General features: G+C 41.5%; 2 protein-coding genes across 3 annotated transcripts; one reads left to right on the forward strand and one right to left on the reverse strand.

Moving 5' to 3' along the window:
• Positions 1–176: 176 nt before the first annotated feature.
• LOC146970501 (uncharacterized) lies at positions 177–2,709 on the forward strand. The gene is made up of 8 exons (XM_085803834.1): positions 177–257; positions 452–570; positions 1,063–1,311; positions 1,404–1,505; positions 1,650–1,741; positions 1,876–2,058; positions 2,169–2,228; positions 2,608–2,709. Exons 1-8 carry the CDS (start codon positions 184–186, stop codon positions 2,701–2,703), a joined length of 975 nt encoding a protein of 324 aa, XP_085659960.1. The 5' UTR covers positions 177–183; the 3' UTR covers positions 2,704–2,709.
• A 1,070-nt stretch (positions 2,710–3,779) lies between these two features.
• rc3h1b (ring finger and CCCH-type domains 1b) lies at positions 3,780–19,013 on the reverse strand. 2 transcript variants are annotated; one of them, XM_085803823.1, is made up of 20 exons: positions 18,847–19,013; positions 17,090–17,507; positions 15,918–16,038; positions 14,299–14,538; positions 14,002–14,177; positions 13,615–13,815; positions 13,310–13,442; positions 12,970–13,088; positions 12,574–12,686; positions 12,173–12,418; positions 11,781–11,992; positions 11,279–11,688; positions 10,973–11,128; positions 10,299–10,454; positions 9,810–10,032; positions 8,942–9,032; positions 8,721–8,817; positions 8,197–8,418; positions 7,984–8,090; positions 3,780–7,875 (listed from the first exon to the last, which is right to left on the reverse strand). In XM_085803823.1, exons 2-20 carry the CDS (start codon positions 17,318–17,320, stop codon positions 7,719–7,721), a joined length of 3,411 nt encoding a protein of 1,136 aa, XP_085659949.1. In that variant the 5' UTR covers positions 17,321–17,507; positions 18,847–19,013; the 3' UTR covers positions 3,780–7,718. The 2 variants fall into 2 exon arrangements, with proteins under 2 accessions (XP_085659949.1, XP_085659948.1); XM_085803822.1 differs by having other exon boundaries at positions 8,942–9,035.
• Positions 19,014–19,057: the final 44 nt, after the last annotated feature.

Consider the following 19,057-nt stretch of genomic DNA (forward strand, 5'->3'; position numbering starts at 1 on the left):
AACTATGCTTCAGTTGTGTCCATGTATTTAATTTCCTTCACTACAGTGCCGCATATTCAGTTTATTTATTCACTTGAGCATTTTCCCGTAAACTTTAGAAACCGACGCCATCTTTGTTGGACCAAACCAAATCATCACACCCTTTGATTTTCCGACAGAGACTTATCTCTGCCGTCCTCAGAGATGCTAACCCCGTGCGATAGGAAAGAAAACAAACCACTAACTTTAATGTCCACACTACTCTCAACAAAGCTCAGGTATGTGTTGTTAGTAGTGTAGCCAGCCAGTCAGTCACTTTAATGTAGTGTAACATTAAGATATGTGGAAATAACGTTTTATTTTAGTTGCAAAGTAACGTTACCTAGCGCATTCTTAATATGTAAAACACGTGTTCTTTATTAACTTGACCGTAAAGTGATACAAACTAAGGATAAACGTCTTTGTAATTCAGGTGTGTAATTCACCACTGCTTGATAAGAGGAACAAAAAGGAACATGTCCTTTGAAACGGTGCTGACTTGTCCCACAGTCCCACTTTCCAATGGTTTACAGATACCGATTCTTGGATTAGGTGCGTTTTACTTCCTAATTCTTGGCTCTATGATTGCAGATACTAAGCACATTACACAAAAATATTATTGCATGATGTTCTACAGATTTGTAATTTTTTGTATAGATTTTTTTTTTCAAAGGCCATTTTGGGGGAGGAGATCCTCCAGAGATTATAACCCAATAGGCTACTGCTTTCAGCAAGGGGTCATTCACATGAGCAATGCTGATCAACATTAGGCCTAAGATTAACAATTGATAAATAAAAATGATTGATGTCCATTGATAACTCACAAATATTCTCCTCTCTTGACTGCAAAAATTAAGTTTAATCTAGATTGCAAACTCATTCCTCACTTTCTTGTCTGAACTACTCAATATCACATGATGACATTATTTTGTCTCTCAACAATTTTCTGAATTAACCCTAAAGTTATGTCGATACCTTCAGTGAAAAAGGAATCACACTCAGTTGATATTGCTTTTGAATGCCTACATGTTTTCTCTACGCCAGGCACATCACATGATGGTGGATTCTCCCATGATGCCATTATATACGCACTCACTGAGTGTGGTGTGCGGCACATTGACACAGCAAGGCGCTATGGCTGTGAGGAGAAACTGGGTAAAGCTATTCAAGAAAGTGGAGTTCAACGCAGTGATCTATGGCTCACTAATAAACTGTGGCCAGCAGACTACTCACACACAGCCGCAAAGAAGGCCTGCCTGGACTCCTGCTCACGGATGGGGGTGGAATACTTTGGTATGCACTGCTATGGATTAAACATCATGTGTGGGCAGTTTTTTTTTAATCTTAAAATCTCTAATTCAATCACATGTGTTTACTGTTTACAGATCTGTACCTCATGCACTGGCCAGAGCCATTTCAATCCAATTGTTCAAACAGGGAGATGAGAGCTGAGACCTGGAGAGCATTGGAGGAACTTTATAAAGAAGGTGCAGAAAAGGGACAGAAGAACATGACAGAGAGGATTTGGACATTAAATAAACAGAAAAAAAGCAACCACAGCACATGTCGTTTTGATTGAGTAGTGACAGAGGGAAGTATATGATTTATCTAAACTATCTCTGCCACTGTAGGGGTGTGCCGTGCTATTGGGGTGAGCAACTTTATGATCCACCACCTGGAGCAGTTGAAAGAAGACTGTAGTGTGATACCACATGTTAACCAGGTAGGGTTTTTAGTCTTCAATTAGATTAAATGTGTCGATTTAAAAAACAATGTCATAAAAGTGTATTTTTCTTGTTGAAAGAGCAGTGGAAGGTCTTTCAACACAACTACAGTGACTTGCCTATGACTCACCAGGTGGAGTACCATCCTTTCCAGCAGCCCAATCCCCTCATGGAGTACTGTCGACAGGAGGGGATCATGTTCGAGGGGTACAGCCCACTGGCCAAGGGTCAAGTCCTCAGCAATCCCACTGTTCTCCAGATGGCAGAAAAGTACGGACGCACGCCAGCTCAGATCGCCGTCCGCTGGAGTATTCAGGTAAGTCCCACTGGTTGGATGTTTCTTCCACTAAGCTGAATCGGTCCAATGCACTCACTGTTCCTCTGTGGATGCCTCTCAACTGACATTTATTCCTGAATTCCCCTCAGAATGGAGTTGTCACGATACCAAAATCCACCAAAAAGAAGAGGATACAAGAAAACTGTCAAGTGAGTTAAAGGTCATTGTGTTGTGTCCAAGTGTTCCAAATTAAGAAATGTTAACATTTTCACAAAAAGCCTAAATAACAGAAAAAACATGGAATAAGTATGTTTACGATTGAGAAGGGGTTTAACCCTGTGTTGACTGGGCACATGGTCTCTATATTCTTTTGTTGTGTTTTGTAGAAATGATGCCACTAGAGGTCATTGTACCAAACTCAGTTTAATGAGTTTCATTGTAAGGTTTAAGTTATTTTCTTATGGTTAAATGTTGTTTTATGATACAATTTGTAACAAAGTATTAATGAACAATATTTTTGTGAATATTTGTGGAAACTCTTGATCACTTTCAGAAGACTATTTCCGCCCTCTGTCTCTGCATATGTAGGTGTTTGGGTTCCAGCTGGAGGCGGCTGACATGGCTGCATTAGGAAGACTGCATGATGGAAGACATGTTACTTGGGATCCAACAAATGTGGAGTAAAAATATGTGGGAAAACACACGGTTTGCTTGCTCTGGAGAAGCCATCTGAAGAACTAATCGTGAGATTGTAGGAAGGTTTTAATTTGGATTAGACTTGATGGTTCTCAAGTGCGGAATAGAATTCCTACTTTCAATATTAAGGAACAAGAACAAAGGTAAAATAGTGATGTCTTTATGATAACTTTTGTAAAAAATAAATAAATATTTGCCTTTGCAGAAAAATGGCTGACCACTGAGGACATGAGTTTGTGTTTTTACTTTATACTATGAGCTTATGGCTGTTACATTGGTGTCAGTGAATATGTACACGTATGTACATGTGTCGTCAATAAGAACAAGATATTGCAGTCTAGTATCTGTACAGTATGTTACACTTGTCCTCAAGAATGCACATTTGAAAACTATGTTATGCCATTACTCATCTTAGCCTACTTTATAGCTAATCAAAAACGACTTAGCTCTCTAGGTATTAGAGACTGTGTGATGGTCCATACTGTTGGTGGTCCACCAAACTCTGAGGAAAAAGGAAAACAACAGGACAGTACAAGCATGCCACACATACCCAAATAGTGAAAAGGTTGACAGTGTTGACGTGGCTATAAAAATGTTCATAAATGTTTCTTTGATCTAAGGTGGTGGTTTCGTATTGGTGAAAGAAATTTGGTGTTTGTGTACATTGTATCCAAGTACTAACACAAAAGTTCTGATGATGTGACAAAGCCAACAGCTCAAGGTCTTTATAAGACTTTTAAAAGTTGAGCCAACATTGACAAGAGGTGAGAATCTTGTTTGAACACCTACAGTTCCTTAATAAACTTGGAGTATGGAGTATACTCCATCTGCTGGTGAAGACAGTGAAATACAGTCAAAAGAAGGTTAAATGATTCAAAAAAAGGTGCTGATTTAATTGTGTAGAAATTGCTAGAAAGTGTGAAAAGGATCGTTTCTCTGACCTCTTTGGCTGCACATGCAACCACCCTCCACATTATGTCGAAACGTACTGACCACATCTTGCTCTGGAAGAGGTCAGAAAAAAACGATGTCCTGCTTCTGTTCAAAATAAAACCATGAAACAATTCAGAGTTAGCAATATCATTTAATCTTTCCCCCTCAGCTTAGAATCACTGTTGTACATAAGTTACATTTTGTTTTTCTCAATTTCACAGGTTCATTTCTTTTTTTTTTCCTCTTCAAACTTCCAGTTTGACCTCCCTCTCGTATCAAACAAAAAAAACAAAAGAAAAAAAAAAGCAGATTGTATTATACAAAAATGCAAACCAATTTTCACACAGTGAATTCTCTTACAAAGTCATAAAATGGCGTAATAATGGCTACATCCACATTGGAGGAAGATAATTCTAGACATTCCTTAATGGAGTATAATATACATATAAAAACTTCTTTTTTCTTGCTGAAATCAAACCTGTACCTTAATTTAAGAGATATTTTACAAGGGAGTAATTATATAAAAAAGCCATTTGCGAATTTCCCCAGAAAGTCAGGGAATAAAATGTGAGCCTCAAACAGCAGTAACAGAGTTCAGTGGTCAAGGGTGGGAGTCGAGGGGTTAACTGGTTATGTAAACGAGGGCTAGAGGCAGCAGTTCCACTCAGAAACAAAAAACACACAGGAGATTGAAATTAACATTTTTGCTACTTAATATATAGTAAACCACCCCATAAGTCATCGTGTGTAAGTTCTGCTAAGCTAAAGGCATTTTAGGGCTCATCCAGACTTGCACAGACGCCATCAGGTAGAATCAGCTTTGTGATAAGATTTGGTTGACTTGCACTGAAGAGAGAATGATAAACACCATATTGAATTAACACCATTAAACGTTGCCAATTTGTAGCCGAAACTGCTTTTCCTCTTTTCTTTAAAGTCAATCTTCTTCTTATGGTTTACAACAGTCGATTAAAGCTTGGTTGCTAAATTTGTGTGAATAGATGTCAAAGAGGAGCAAAAACTAGTGCGTGACTGTCCCTCGAATACTCTTGTATCTCACTCGCTGTTGACTACACATCAGGTCCGATGATGCGTTCAAGACAGTAAGACTTGCGGGTCAGTGTGAATTACTCGACTATTGCAGAAACAAACAAAAAGAGAAAGAAAAAGAAAAAACTACAAACCCAGCTAGATCGACAACATTTCCATAGAAAAAAAACATAAAATTACACATTTTGTTTCAAACCATAAGAGATTTGGGTTATTGCATTGCTGCCTATTTTGTATACATTTTCCAAAAGGGGGTGGAGGGTGGAGGGTGGAGGGTGGGGGGCCGGGGGCTCCTAGAGTCTATCAATGTGACTCTAAATCATGCCAATTCAGTGTTAGTAATTTCTGAGGTCATCTCATGCTCCTAAAGCAGACAAGGTAAAGGAGCACTGCAAGAGGATTTAAGGCCAACCTTTCATTGGAGACTTCCTGAACATCCTTGGGGGGTGGGGGGGTGGGGAAAAACCCCAACACTTTTCTAATACCTCAACACTATCACCCAGTACAGCACACTTTGAGGGGAGGAAGAAAAAAAAAACTTAGTCAGGGTACATTTTCTACAATACAATCTAGCACACACAAAACTTCTCCATAAATTTTCCAAAGTTACAGAATTTTTGTCTTCTTTGGAAGCATAGTCTATAAAGAACATCTTTGTTTGAACACAAACGATTAAGTGAACACACATCAATGCGCACAGAAGTCCTTCGTCTGGGAAAGGATAAAGTCTGTGTTGGCAACCAGTGGACAGAAAACAAATCAAACAACAAAAGAACAAAAAAAAAAAACATTTTGCTGATTCTAAGTAGAGATCATTTAATATAAATGCTGAGCGAGTAGAATAAGAGGTGGCACGTTAATAGTGCTTTAGTATATTAATGTATGTATACATACTTATATGTATAAGTGAGCTGTGTACCTAAACAATAAATGTAGCAAGAAAAACCAGAGGCTTTGAAGTGTGGTAGGAAAAACTGAAAAAAAAGAAAGAAAATCCCAAACATCCGCTATCAAGGCGCTAACAAATTGGAAGAGATGCCCGTCAAGCAACCCAGATGACGATGACAGACACAAAATCATTTGTGTCTCCATTTTAATTGGCTCGTCAGTTATCAGGGATTTGTCAAACTCTGTCAGTTTCTCAGTACCCCTCGTCCGACAACAACAGAGGCTCAACTTTCAACTGAAACGACTTGACCCCAAGCGTCTCCTCTATCCTTCAACCGTTCAAGCACAAGGGCTCACTGGCTCTGGGCAGAGCTGTAAACCTGTTGTCAATCATGCTAATTGTTTACAGAAGGCAAAGAGCTCCGTGTCGAGCGTCGGCAGTAAACAATTCACATGATGGAGAAAGAGCAACGATAGCGGTTAATGGTGGTGGTGATGACAGCGAGTCAGCGAGAGAATGTGACATGTTGAACAGACGATTGTGCTACTCACCGGTTAGGTGCTTAAATGGACTTTACATAGCTGAAAAGGAGACTTTGTTTACACTACAATAAACAAGAACTGTTATCCATTATTCTCAGCTGTAAACATGATTTCAAATGTACTAAAAACACTACGACTGTCAGTTACATTTGTGAGTGCAAATGATAAAGTCTGGGTTTTTTTTTTTTTTTTTTTTAGCTCTGGGTGTCTTCACTAGGTAAGCGTCACTCCCCCCAAAATCGTAACAACGTAAAGCATGAAAAAATTAAACAAAATTCAACAAAAAGACACAAGGGAAGGCAACTTCATAGAAGTTAGGAGAACAAATGACAAGATAATCCCAATGGGGAGGCCTTTTGTGTGGCCAGACGAGAGGCTCTGAGGAGGGAAATCATTTATCCATTTACCCTGACGTAAGAAAGTCAAGTTGACACTAGTTCACCTGACTCCTGAAGCAGAAAGATGTACTCTCAAAAAGTCAGATTGTGTGTGTTCACCACAGAATTCCCCTCTACACCCCCCCAAAAAAACAAACAAAATAAAAAACTAATTTTGCGCATACCGTGAAAAATGCCACAACATAAATCTACAAAAGGCTGATTGCAGCCCTTTGGGAGCACAGGCGAAAGGCATTGTAACCAAACCACGTCAGGTCACATCATAACCAAGAGAAGCACTAGTAGATTCCCTTATAGAAAACTTGTGGAAAGCTCCTTATCAAAAAGACTTGTTGCAATCTTTAAAACAGAATGCCTCAGTTTAAGTATAGAATACACTGCTTTCAAGTATGAAACAGACATTTGATGAGATCATAAAATGCACCAAAAAAAAAAAATCATACTTCACGTGGCAGGTGAGAAAGTGCATGCGGTGCAAAAGTGGAGTCTAAAACACTTTGCATCTCCATTTTGGCTGAATACTGGTGGAACATTGTGCTGCGTTTCCCTCCTCAGACCATCTAGATCTGGGCAACCACTTTTTTTTTCTCTTTTTTACGATTCTGGGGGCGAGTACCCAGCGACACACCTCTGCTGTTTCCTACAATACTGTTACACATTATGCGATTATAACGAAGAGGTTCCCCAGAGCAGATGTGATGTGATCCTCTGTATCTAACCGTTCATTTACGTGTATGCTAGGACAACTAACGCAAATCTTATATGGGGAGGATAAATGAAATATGTGACCATGTTTTTGTGTTCATTAAGGGTGGAATATGCCTATCCTCTCTGAAAGAAGCTAGAATTACACTGTCAACATCACCACCATGTTCTCTTCCTGGTATATCTATTGTGAGCCTTGTTAATCTATTATCCCAGTACAAAACAAAAAAAGAAAAAAGAAAACACACACAAGAAATGTTATCATATGCCCTGGTTTCCAGGCAAGGAAAGTCATTAAAAAAAAGCTCATTCACAGAACAAAAAGAAAGAAAATTCATATCACGGCAGATACTGCTCATCTTCTAAATAGAATGGGTGTATGTGTGCCTGTGCATGCTTTTCAATCGAGCATCTTGGGTGTGTGTGTGTGTGTGTGTGTGTGTGTGTGTGTATGTATGTGTCTGTGTGTGTAAGTGTGTGCACTGCCTAAGAGCATGAATGGACAACGCCATTCTTCTGCATCTCTGAACCAGTGGCACCTGGATCAGAGCACAGGCTCATCGCAGACGTCTTATTGGTCAGTGACAGCATGGACCCGCCCACTGCACTTTCTTGCAGGCTGCTGGAGCCGTTTGACACCTCTCTGAAAGGAGACAAAGGGACCCATGTGAGAAGTGGGAGGAGGACAGGCTAATAATTGGGATGCATGCACATTCAGGAGATGTGTATTCAGTGTGTGTTGTGCACTCACCCACGAGCCACGAGGGAGATCTCTTCCAGCTGAGTCTTGTGCTCCTGTTGTCCATTCTCTGCAGGTTTCATCTTGTACTGCTGAACATCATGAGCTACTTGGTTTTCCTGTTTTGGAAATGGGAAAAATGGGTCCAGCTAGTGTTACTATAGTGGCTGAATCGACTTCTTTCTCCATTCATGGATAGAGCGCTGCACCCAGCCCACCACTTACCATAGCCATCTCCCGGGTCCTCTTGCCGATCTCTCTCTCCACCTGATGGAGCTCCAGGCTTAGCTGTTCGCTGGAGACAGCTGCTGCACTTGCTCCCCCTGCTGGCCACTTGGGCTGTTGTTGTTGCTGGGCAGCTGCTGCTGTTTGGCCCTGGCTGGACTGCACAGACTGACCTGCCATTGCACTGGCCTCCCTCTGCAACAGTAAAGAGTTACTGGCAGCCTGTAATAGTGAAACAGGAAGTGAAGGGCATGAGTTTGCAATTTAAAAAATTATGGCAATAACCAGATGAAATGCAGCATAAAAAAGAGAAAACAAGTTTTTTGGGGGGCAATGGATGCTTTCGTTATCAATGGTATTCCGGCATGACTGCCAACTGTTGAAAGGATAGCAACACTATAATTGCATAAAATATAAAGTCATTTTCTCTGGACTTTTTAAAACTTTTGAAAATGCAGACTTTATCCAGTCATTTTCTGTATTTTCTTCATAGCTCTTGCTGTTTCTTGTGAGAAAATACACACCTCCATGCTGTGCATCTGGGTCTGCTGGTTGATCTGCTGGTTGACCTGCTGCAGCTCGATTTTTAACTGTTCTCTATCTGGGGCTGCCATAGGTAGGCTGTGAGGATGACATAGGATAAGACATGTTTTTAATTTAAATTTCATACATGCATCTGTGTTATATTCCTGTAAGCATGTAAGCAAAATAAAAATACCACAGAAAAAACAATAGCGGGCCTCACCGCTCACTGAAGTGTCCCTGAGAGGAGGTGGCAGTCTGGTGGGAGGGGTATGAACTTCCACCCCATCCTCCACGGCTTCCATATGTGTATTCTGCTGGAGGCAAGGGGGTAAAAAATGGCTGTCAGAAATGTTTTCATGACAAACTGACACATACAGAGTTGGACAGGTAGGTGTGATCAGTGTGGACGGAACTGAAGGGGAATTTGTCAATATCAATAGTTTACAAGTTTTATCACAAAAATCACATGGTACAACGGTATAGTTATGAATTGAACTCAGAAAAAAGACGTATGAAACTTTTAGAGAGTTCATGGAGAATAAAATGAATTATCGCCCATCCCCAGTAAGCAGTATCCTACTCTACCTGAGTATATAGTTAGGAATGCAGCAAGACAAATGCCTCCGAGTCAGCTGAATTCCAGAAATTATATGGGGATTAGAGTACTGCACAGGCCGCATATTTCTGTCCAAACTAGACCCAAGCCAGAGAGTAGTAACCGATCAACGACCCAAGCCTGACACCGAAGCACTGAGTTAATGTTTCCCTCTCACACTATTGGAATCCTTAAACGACCATCAAAGGGATTGTTTCATAAAGGCTAAAGGTTACACAAGCACCTCGTGCCTCAATGTTTGTTACAACTTTTGTGAGTATGATGCAGAACTATCCCAGCCACAAAAGGAGAACAAAACAACAGTGAATTGCTGGAACAGCAATAAGGTATAAACTTGTATTCTCTACTCTCCAAATTTCATATCAACAAATTATGCTATGTTTGCCAACAGGCATCGGTGTTTATAAACTGCAGATTTGAAGAAAAAAAAATCGCCACATTGCATGTGAACAAATATTGATTGTTTTCCTACCTGGCATGGCCATATGTTTAGAGTTTGGGTTCTGGGGAGTGGAGGCCATGGCCTGCACAGGGCCGGTGGTCTGGTAGCCAGTCTTTGAGGTGCGGGAGATGGCACCAAAACGTGATACAGTGGGCTGGGGGCCAAATGGGATAATAGGGTCATCGTCCTTGACTTCTGCACCCCTCCGAGGAGCCTCCAGCGATGGTTCTCTCAGACCCTTAGCCTCCACGTTCTGACAGGAAGGGGTAGAGAGAGGAAGTTATGGTATGTAGATGAACAAAAACACATTCGTCAGGTCTGGTTGAATAATCATGGAAAAAAGGAAGATAAAATAGCACAATAGCTTCCACATTACCAGCTACTACCTTGATCACTAAATGTATAATGCCTCAATGCTCTGTCACCCCCCCCCCCATAGAATCACAGAACATACAAGAATCTTACATTTTCCCACCCCTTCTACCAACTAACATCACTAAGTTATCCATCTGAACTCACCATCATCTCCATGGCACCAGGAACCATAACATCTTTGGGTTTGGCGTCCTTTGAGCCAATGTAGGAGCCAATAGTTTCACAAGACCAGGGGGAGTATTGCCCTGTGTAGTCGGGCTCTCTGCATTTCCCCATGTTTTTGGGGTTCTCCTCAACGTACTGCAGACACAACATATTCAGAGAGGAAGTGCTGTCATTAATACTTAGTTCCATTCACAGTTGATACTTATTTTTAAAGGTGCCATATGTAAGAATGTGGCCAAAAACGGTTACAGTCAAATTCAAAACACAGCGATCTTGTTTTTTCTCCCAGCCGTAGTGGCAGCTCAGTGGAAGCAGACCGGAGGCTGAAATGCCACTAACGCTGCCGTGACTGGGAGAGAAGGCTAGGTGGCGCAACATGTAAACATGTAAATTCAAAACATAAACATGATTTGCAGTCTGCAAAAAAAGATTTTTAATGCGAATACTCTGGCTGTACTATTGTTGTTGTTGAGTTCATCATGTTATATGAACATTATTCCTGAGTCTCTGTGACATATTAGGAGGATTTTACGGCCAGTTGCTTTAGATTTCTTACATACTGTACCTTTAACCATTATACCACACCATGTTACATGTACATCTGTCGATCTGAATTAGTCTCAAAGATAATGTGAAATCCACTCTGTACTGACCTCGGGAGAGTAGTCGCTGGGGAAGGGATGGGGAAGAGTCGGGGAAACAGCGAACGGTGGAGGGGAGATGACCTTCCTTTCCTCCAACTGGGATAACAGCTCCAGACGACGTTGGTGCAGATAGTCCAGGCTGGGCTGTGGACCACTGTAAGGCCCCTATGACACAAACAGACACAAACACACAGAAATATTGATGCTGCTGCTGAACTACTGATCGTTATCTTCGTGTTTTGAAACCAGCTAGGACAAAACTAGTCAAAACGAAAGTGATCTAGATGAAATTCTCAAATCTCAACTCTCACTCACCCTGATGTAAGCCCTCATGGGTGGAGCCTGGGCACCTTGCTGATAGTAGCCATCTGGTGGGTATCTATCCCGGGCACTGGGCTCCTGGTGGTACAGCGAGTTGCCCTGTCCTGCTGATGGTGGAGGGACGTCCAGAGGCGCGGGACTCATCCTGACCAGGTTGTCTCTCTGAGATGGATAAGGCTGTGGGGGAGGGGGTGGACCGCTGTAGTTTCCGTGGCGACCCCGGTCATAGTGTGGAGGGTGGGGGTAAGAGAAGGTGGGTGCGGAGTGAGGGGCCTGGTAGGAGCGCTCTGGAGGGCCATAGCCAGGGTAGGGGTCCTGGTAAGGAGGTCCTGACTCACTGGGGGGAGGGGCATTACGGATGTAATCCCGAGGAACATACTGCGGTGGCTGCTGGTAGGGGTACCCTGAGAAATAAAAGGCGGTCTATTTGCATCACTTTCGTAATTTGATTTACAAGTATTTCCAACGGTCTCACAATTATAAACTTGACTTTTACCTGTGGCATACTGAGGGGAGTCATACTGAGAAGCAGAAGGTGGCGGACGTGTGTCGTAGCATATCTCAGGGAGCTGTGGCTGGGGGTACACTGGAGAACTTCTAGGTACCACAGGCATGTGCTTCACCCCAGAGAGGTGGTCACCTTGCATCCGTGGGTGGGTCATGGTATGAGGCGGCAGAGGCATACCAGGTTTGGGCACAGTGTCCATGCTACAGGAATGGATATTTAGGATTCATGACTATAATGTTCCAAAATTTCTAAGACAAAAAAAATCTTCCAGGCCATTTTATTCAGAAATTTGAACTAAGACAAAATACACAGCAATAAGTTGATGAATGGTCTTTAGTTGCTAACAAAATTAACATACAGAGTAGAGTCCTAATACTCACACATCAGGTGGTGAACCTGGGGCGCTGGGACTCCCTCCGTCCATCTTGACAGGTTTACGCAATAGCTCATATGGGACTGCGTCTGTGCCACGAGCAATAAGCTGGGGCAAAGATGGTGGGACACTGCCATTAGGGAGGGGAGAAGGCTTCCGGGTCACTGCTACATCAAGAGGAAGGCCCTCATCTGGCATCAGCCCTCCGGGGCCGGGGAGGCGAGCCGCCAGACGCTTGTTCATTTTACGATACCTGACGAGCATTAAACACAGTATGAAGTGAATAAGAAATGCTGTGGTGCTTCGGGATAAAGCAGAGAAGGAAGTGGCTTCAAACTATGCAATGTAATATTTGATTCAAAAAATATATAGTTATAGATACTTCATTTTAAATTTTGTAGCACTCACTTCTCCAGTTCTTCCTGAGAGTGCGCAAAGGTGCAACTGGCGCCACGAGGACATCCCCCTTTCTGCTTCATGTCACGACACATGTATGTCTTGTACTTGCTGTGCTGAGGAGGCTATGAAGAGACATGACATGTTAATAAAAAGACACAGCATTCAACTTTTTTTCTGTCATGGTAAAATCCACTCAGTAATGGAAAATGAATTTTCACTGCATTGTTCACCAAACACCTAAAAATTGATTGATGCGTTACAAAAAGAAAAACATCACATGTCTAACTAGCGCCCATGTAAGAGGAGGGGGGGGGGGGCACTGTCAATCTAATTCTGTCTCATACTGGACAGATGAACACTGTTCCTATTCTGAGCTTTTTAAAAGTTCAAACAGGAAAAACTAACTTGTTGGGGGTCAGCTCCTTTCTTGCTGTGGTTCTGGATGAAGTCTACCAGGCCATGCACCACTGTCTTCACTGCTACCAGCCCCTTCTCAAGCTGCTCCCATGTAGGAGGGGGGGCATCTGGGAAAACAAACAGAGATAAGGTGAAAATCAATTTCATCAATTGAACTGCAAACAATCAAGCAAACTGGTAGGTAATCTACTCATCTACAAAAAGAGTTTACCGCTAAGAATATTTCCAATTTTTCCTATTATGCAATCCTATGAAGATGAATATGTTGACGGACTATTGATGTTTGCAGGCAGGGTGTGATTTGTGAAAAAAAAATCTTGTTTCTTACCAGGACTGGGATCAATGTTGGCCAGTAGTTCCAAGTGGGGCCGCAGCCTGTTGAGGTTGGCTGGGTCACCGGTCCTCTGCAGCGCAATTGTCAGTTCCTGAACGCTCTGAGCAAAAGATGCCGGGGTCTGCAGCTAAACCACGGACACAAAGATTGACATTAATGTTAATGGCTGCCAGGCTCCATATACATCTCATGCCACAGCATGCTTTGATACATATAGTAGCAGAATTCATAAAGCATTCTTTGTGGATGAGAAAACAAATGCGAGTGAGAATACCAAAACAAACATTTGCTTTTGTTACCTTATCAATGATCGACTGCATGTGTGACTTGTGAGACTGATCTCCATATAACAGAGAAGACCACTGGTCAGGTGCGATGCGCAGCCCTCCCTCCATGGCAATCTGAACAATCTGAGAGTCGTGCTCGCGCCGCAGAGCCTCATAAGTACGAAACTCCTCTTTCAGCTGCATCAGGGATGAATCTTCATCACGTTTGGTCACCTGGTTAGACACAGGAGAAGTTGTTAGTTGATTTTATTCCCTCTGTTAGCATCCACTACAGGCATTTATTTTTCATTTTTAATGTTTTATACTGATAACACTGTTGAATTAATAATGATTTTAGCAAAACAACATTTCTCACAAAACTTTAATGAAATTTCTGTTGGTTCCCAGCCAGAGACATACCTTGAAGCAGGAGGCCCTGTAGAGGAGCTGCACCACATGACCTATACTAGTCTTAGAGGCCTGCGGGAAGCGTGGTTCAAGCCTCTGGACTACAAAGAGTACTAACACCTTCCTGGAAAGAGCAGAACCATCCTCTAGAGCAAGAAGAACCAATTTTAGAGCTTCCTCCTGCATGGCTGGGGGAGAAGAAAAAAAACACAAACATAAAAATCACGAGGAACAGTTGGCATTTCCTGAGGACATATGGACCGTTTCCATGCTGGTTTCATTTTGCAGGTCACGGAAACCATTTTTTACCTGGGCCGAGAAACTGACATCCTCGTGCACGGACAGCAGCCCACAGATTGGAGGAGAGCTGCTGTGGATTCTGGTGCTGCAAGATGAGCTCGGTGACGGTTCGCTCGCCCAGAGAGCGGGCGGCTCTCATGGCTCGAACGCGGCCCTCCTCCTCCACCAGCTGACAGTGGACCAGAGTTACCAGTTTCCTCTGCATAGGTCGACTCAGAATGCTCTGGGCCGTGCTGCTCAGACCCACACCTGGTGTGAAATTAGACAGGGCCATGTGTGAACCAAGGGTATAAACACAGAAACATATCCTCAAATTCTTACACACCAGTATACCACACTCATCAATGTGGAAAGGTTAATCATCAAAGGCATCCTCCCAGTATAAAGCAGTACTACAATTAAACCACAAAGTAAAGTCTTGATAAAACTGACTAAATACCTCACAGCATTTGGATCAGGCAAAAATATGTTTTTGTAGTTAAAGTTATGCTTTAAAACTATCATTATTTAAATGCTTACAATATAAATTGTTGTTACTAACTTTCAATGCTTCATCAACCGTTCAGTTCTTCACAATTTACACCACAAAATCAATCAAGCAATCATATTTAATTGTTAATCATTAATCTGATCACTGATAAAGAAGATGGTTTACAACGTGAACATCTAATGTCCATACTACATTTTACATACTGTCTGGTACCACCACAAACAATTACAAACACATGTCTTTACTGCTGTATATAAAACGGTGTGGTAATATCACACTAGTCAAATGCATTTCCCCTAAGGTGTCTAATAAAGGGTTCCTTATTGTTATTTTGTTGATTTACTTCTGGGTTGACCCCATGTGTCACTCTCTAAACATCCATAAATCAAAACTTGCCTTGAAATATCACACTTCTGCTTTTCTATTTTTAAACTAGGTTACATGATAAATAGATACAGTAAATGATTTGAACATTAGCCACAGGATTCTTAACGTTAGAAGTCCTCTTTTGGCTTGCAGAGCTATCCTCTGTTAATCCTACATATTACAATGTCACAAATAACATCAGTAATTACATTAGTAGTATTATACAATTCTAATACTAGTTCATTCAGGTTCTGGTTAAAGGCAGCATCAAATACTGACACACCTGACGTATCCTTAAGTGTAATTTACAAGGTCCTTAGGATGTGTTGAATTTAACAAAGATTACAAGAAAAGTCAATATAACAATATGTGACATGATATTCATAACTTTGTAAAGTGGAAATTTCCAGGCAGCTCAAAGTTCATGAGGTGTAACATGTACTATTCTTAAAAAATCTAGGTCCAATTGTAACTCTGATTACTTAAACTGTTTCTTGGTCTTTCATTTTCCCTGCATGACATTAACATGCAGAAAACAAATTCTCATATGGTAAAACAAAAAAGGAACAAGTCATGTCATTACCAGTCACCTAACAATGGTGCTTTAACCCCTTAAACCACTTGACCATTAAGATTATTGTTTACTTGCAGACTTCCCATACTGAAAACAATCTCCAGAACTGAATTCGAAAGGTTGCAAGAGTGTCAATAGGTCATGTAAAAGTAAGAACAGACAATTAGGGTAATGTGCATGCATTTGTTTGATAAGTACCTCGGGTGTTGCTGAGGGGCTTGAGGTAGAGGGCCAGCTCCTCCACACACTGCCTGGCCTCCTCATAATGTTGCGAGTCTTCTGGACTGGTAATCAAGGCAACTGGCTGAGCCTTAGGAACCTGCAGCAGAACACAATGGAGAAAACAATTAGGACAACCCACACCTTTAGTACAATTACGCCTCCGCAATGTTTTATAGCATGTATTAGAACACACCTCACTCTCTATTTATTTATACTCCTCTTTAACATGCCATGCAGCTGCCCCATGTTGTCATAAGGTATTTTTATAGAAATCAATTATCTTAAGAGAGCTATTTGGTGACGTTACAGAGATGCATTCTAGAGTATGCTCCACTAATTACTTTGTTTTCCCTGGGCCATACTTACACTTCTCTCAGAGCCGGAAAAAAATGACAAAAAATGAAAATGACTCATGGCTTGTTCAACTGCACCAATCCTTGTTGGCAATCTTAATAAATACCATTTTAAATATCTAAACTATAACAAAAGCCATCCACACTTTTGATTCAGTTTGCAGTGATCAAAACATGGTACAGAACTATAACAAAAACTTCCCTTTCTGTCAGGGAGTATTAATCTGAATGGACATTGCTAACCTGTATGAGCACAAATATGCAAAGCAGCCTGAGAGATGAGTCTTCAGGATCCAGACTACATCAGATACAAAACTGAGTCATAGTTGTGTGACTCCACTGTGTTTTCTATCATAGTACAGGATATACCTGGAAACTTTGCCATCACAGCCAAAAGACCATTAACTGTGCCTCACCCTCTTGGTCAAACACTGACTCAGAGAGATATGGTTTTACTGACTGCTCTCAGTAAACCAATAGAATTAAAGTTATTGCTCAATGACTGGAGCGTGACTCATATAAGGAATCTCCAAGCTATGTGCAAATCATGTAATGGCCCGTGTACAACGCTGTAATACAGCTCATGGACGGTTATTACAGAAAACATTATACCGTCAAGGTCGGAAGTGTATCTTGAAAGTTCCACTGCGCAAAACACACAACACATCCCTACACTGTTATCTGTAACGATTAGCTGGCATCAACAATAGCTCTGCATTAGTGTTGTTGTCAACTTAGACCTCTGTTATAAACTGGCAAGCATAATTCAAAATACACAGACACACACGGTCTTACCTGGCCTCCCACCAGCTGCAACAGGGCCGTGTTGACAGGTAGCTGCTCGATGTCTGTGCTGATGGCTGTCTGGTCAAAGGGACAGGCCTTACGGTGCAACTTGTTCAGGCACATCTTGCAGACCGTGTGTCCACAGCCCAAACTGATGGGCCTGCGAACAGTCTCCTCAAATGTCTGTGTGCAGATTGGGCACAGCAGGAACTCTGTCCATTGTGGTGCTTGCACTGGCATGGTTATATGTTGATGGGATGAGTGTGTGTAAATATATGTAACTTTTACACAGAGAAAAAATATATAATAATAATAATAATATATATATGGAAGATTCCACTGGAATCAAGATTTTTTTCTTCCGAACTCAATCGTTCTTAAATGTCCTCACACATTGTGGATTTTGGATCACATCGCGTGATGAATACTGTAAAAGAGAGGCAAAAAAAGAAAGAAAAAAGACAACGTTAGTTCAATTTGTGCAATATACATTCTCCAATTTGCATGTAAGTCAACTTGCACCTTTATATTCCTCTTTATCTTATATCGCTCTCTGTGCATTAACAAAACATGAGAATGTTTGGTACAAAAGCATCTGTAGTAACGGAATATATTACAAGCAGTAAGGTTGCAAAGTAGGTTTCTCGAGGAACTGCTAATACCGGGGGAAAAAAATTAACATTTCTAATTTTAAGTCTATTTGGCTTCGACTATCTACCGGTATGCGTTCGTCAACCGTGACACTTAAACGAATTAAAAACAAATCAGATGTGACACAGCACATAATTCGACAATACAGATGAAATAAGCGACAGAAAAGAATCAAAACAACTGCTGTATGGCCTACTTACAAGACCTGGTTAACACTATGACTATGGACAAAGGGTCTTGAAGAGGCTAACAACCAAGTCTCTACGCTAACTTGTTGTGAAGCTAGCGTTTGCTAATAGGGTTTGCTATCATTATTTTTTTTTACTACAGCGCTTAACAAGTAAAATACGACGTTCATTTACGTGAACGTGTTTTCTAATGTACATGTACTCTCCCGTCGATTAGTTATAAACCCATAATCGATTTAACTACTATGATCTATGGCTAATTGTAGATAACGTTAGCTTGCCTTTAGCCGAGCTAGGCTAAGGGTGGCTAGTTAGCTATGCTGGCTGGCGAGCAGACGTCATTTGATACAAAAAAAGAAAAGGAAACTGCAAAACACTCTGAAACCTATAATTTGTGGAGGAAGACGCCATCGTTATTCTGAATAAAAAGATGTGATAGTGAACTAATTACACCGCCAACGACAATTTGTTTCCATCTCGCGTATTTTGTTCAAGGAAGCGATAGCCTGAGACGATTCACAGTGACACTGGAAAGTGTAGCCATTTGACTTGCAACAGCAGCGAGATTATGTAACGGCAGCATCCGAAACTACCAAACAACCCAACTGCCTTTATATATTTATCTTCACCGGGGCATAATCAATTCAACGCTGTGTTTATAAAATGTTCATTATCGTGTTAAAATTGCGTTTTAGTCCTAACTGTGACAGGCAGCTCAGACAAATACTCTTCGTTGGACTGAGCACAGAAGGCTAACAGGCTAAGTAGCGAAGACACCGTACTCCTCCCTGTGGCACTGGTTAGCCTGTTAGCCTATCGTGTTAGCAACTACTAACCATAGCTATGCGTCATTAATGTAACTAAAACAAAAAATATGCAACTTCTACCGTCGGTTTCCATCGGGATAAAATACATCATACTACTCACTCATTCCAAAAGACTTGGAAGATTTTCATCCATTTTCAGAAAATTGTTGCGATATTTTCTTGCCATGTCGACTGTGCAGCTTAGCTGCTGCCGAGGTTTGGGGAGGGTGTCAACTCGACAACAGAACAGCCTCGCTAGCCGGTTACAGCTAGCTGGGCAAGTGTGTGTGTGTGTGTGTGTGTGTCTGTGTGGCGCCATCTACTGACGTTGA

This window comes from Trachurus japonicus, chromosome 17 (genome assembly GCF_045865225.1).
Source record: "Trachurus japonicus isolate A0001 chromosome 17, Traja_1.0".
Lineage (NCBI taxonomy): Eukaryota > Metazoa > Chordata > Actinopteri > Carangiformes > Carangidae > Trachurus > Trachurus japonicus.

Bases quoted from the DNA above. Each gene is read 5' to 3' on its own strand.
- LOC146970501 (XM_085803834.1), top strand. From the start codon at position 184: ATGCTAACCCCGTGCGATAGGAAAGAAAACAAACCACTAACTTTAATG. The intron at 1,742-1,875 runs GTAGGGTTTTTA...ATGACTCACCAG, and splicing joins TGATACCACATGTTAACCAG to GTGGAGTACCATCCTTTCCA. The intron at 2,229-2,607 runs GTGAGTTAAAGG...CTGCATATGTAG, and splicing joins GGATACAAGAAAACTGTCAA to GTGTTTGGGTTCCAGCTGGA.
- rc3h1b (XM_085803822.1), bottom strand. From the start codon at position 17,320: ATGCCAGTGCAAGCACCACAATGGACAGAGTTCCTGCTGTGCCCAATC. The intron at 16,039-17,089 runs GTAAGACCGTGT...GTTCTGCTGCAG, and splicing joins TGCAGCTGGTGGGAGGCCAG to GTTCCTAAGGCTCAGCCAGT. The intron at 14,178-14,298 runs GTAAAAAATGGT...CTTCTCCCCCAG, and splicing joins ATGTCAGTTTCTCGGCCCAG to CCATGCAGGAGGAAGCTCTA.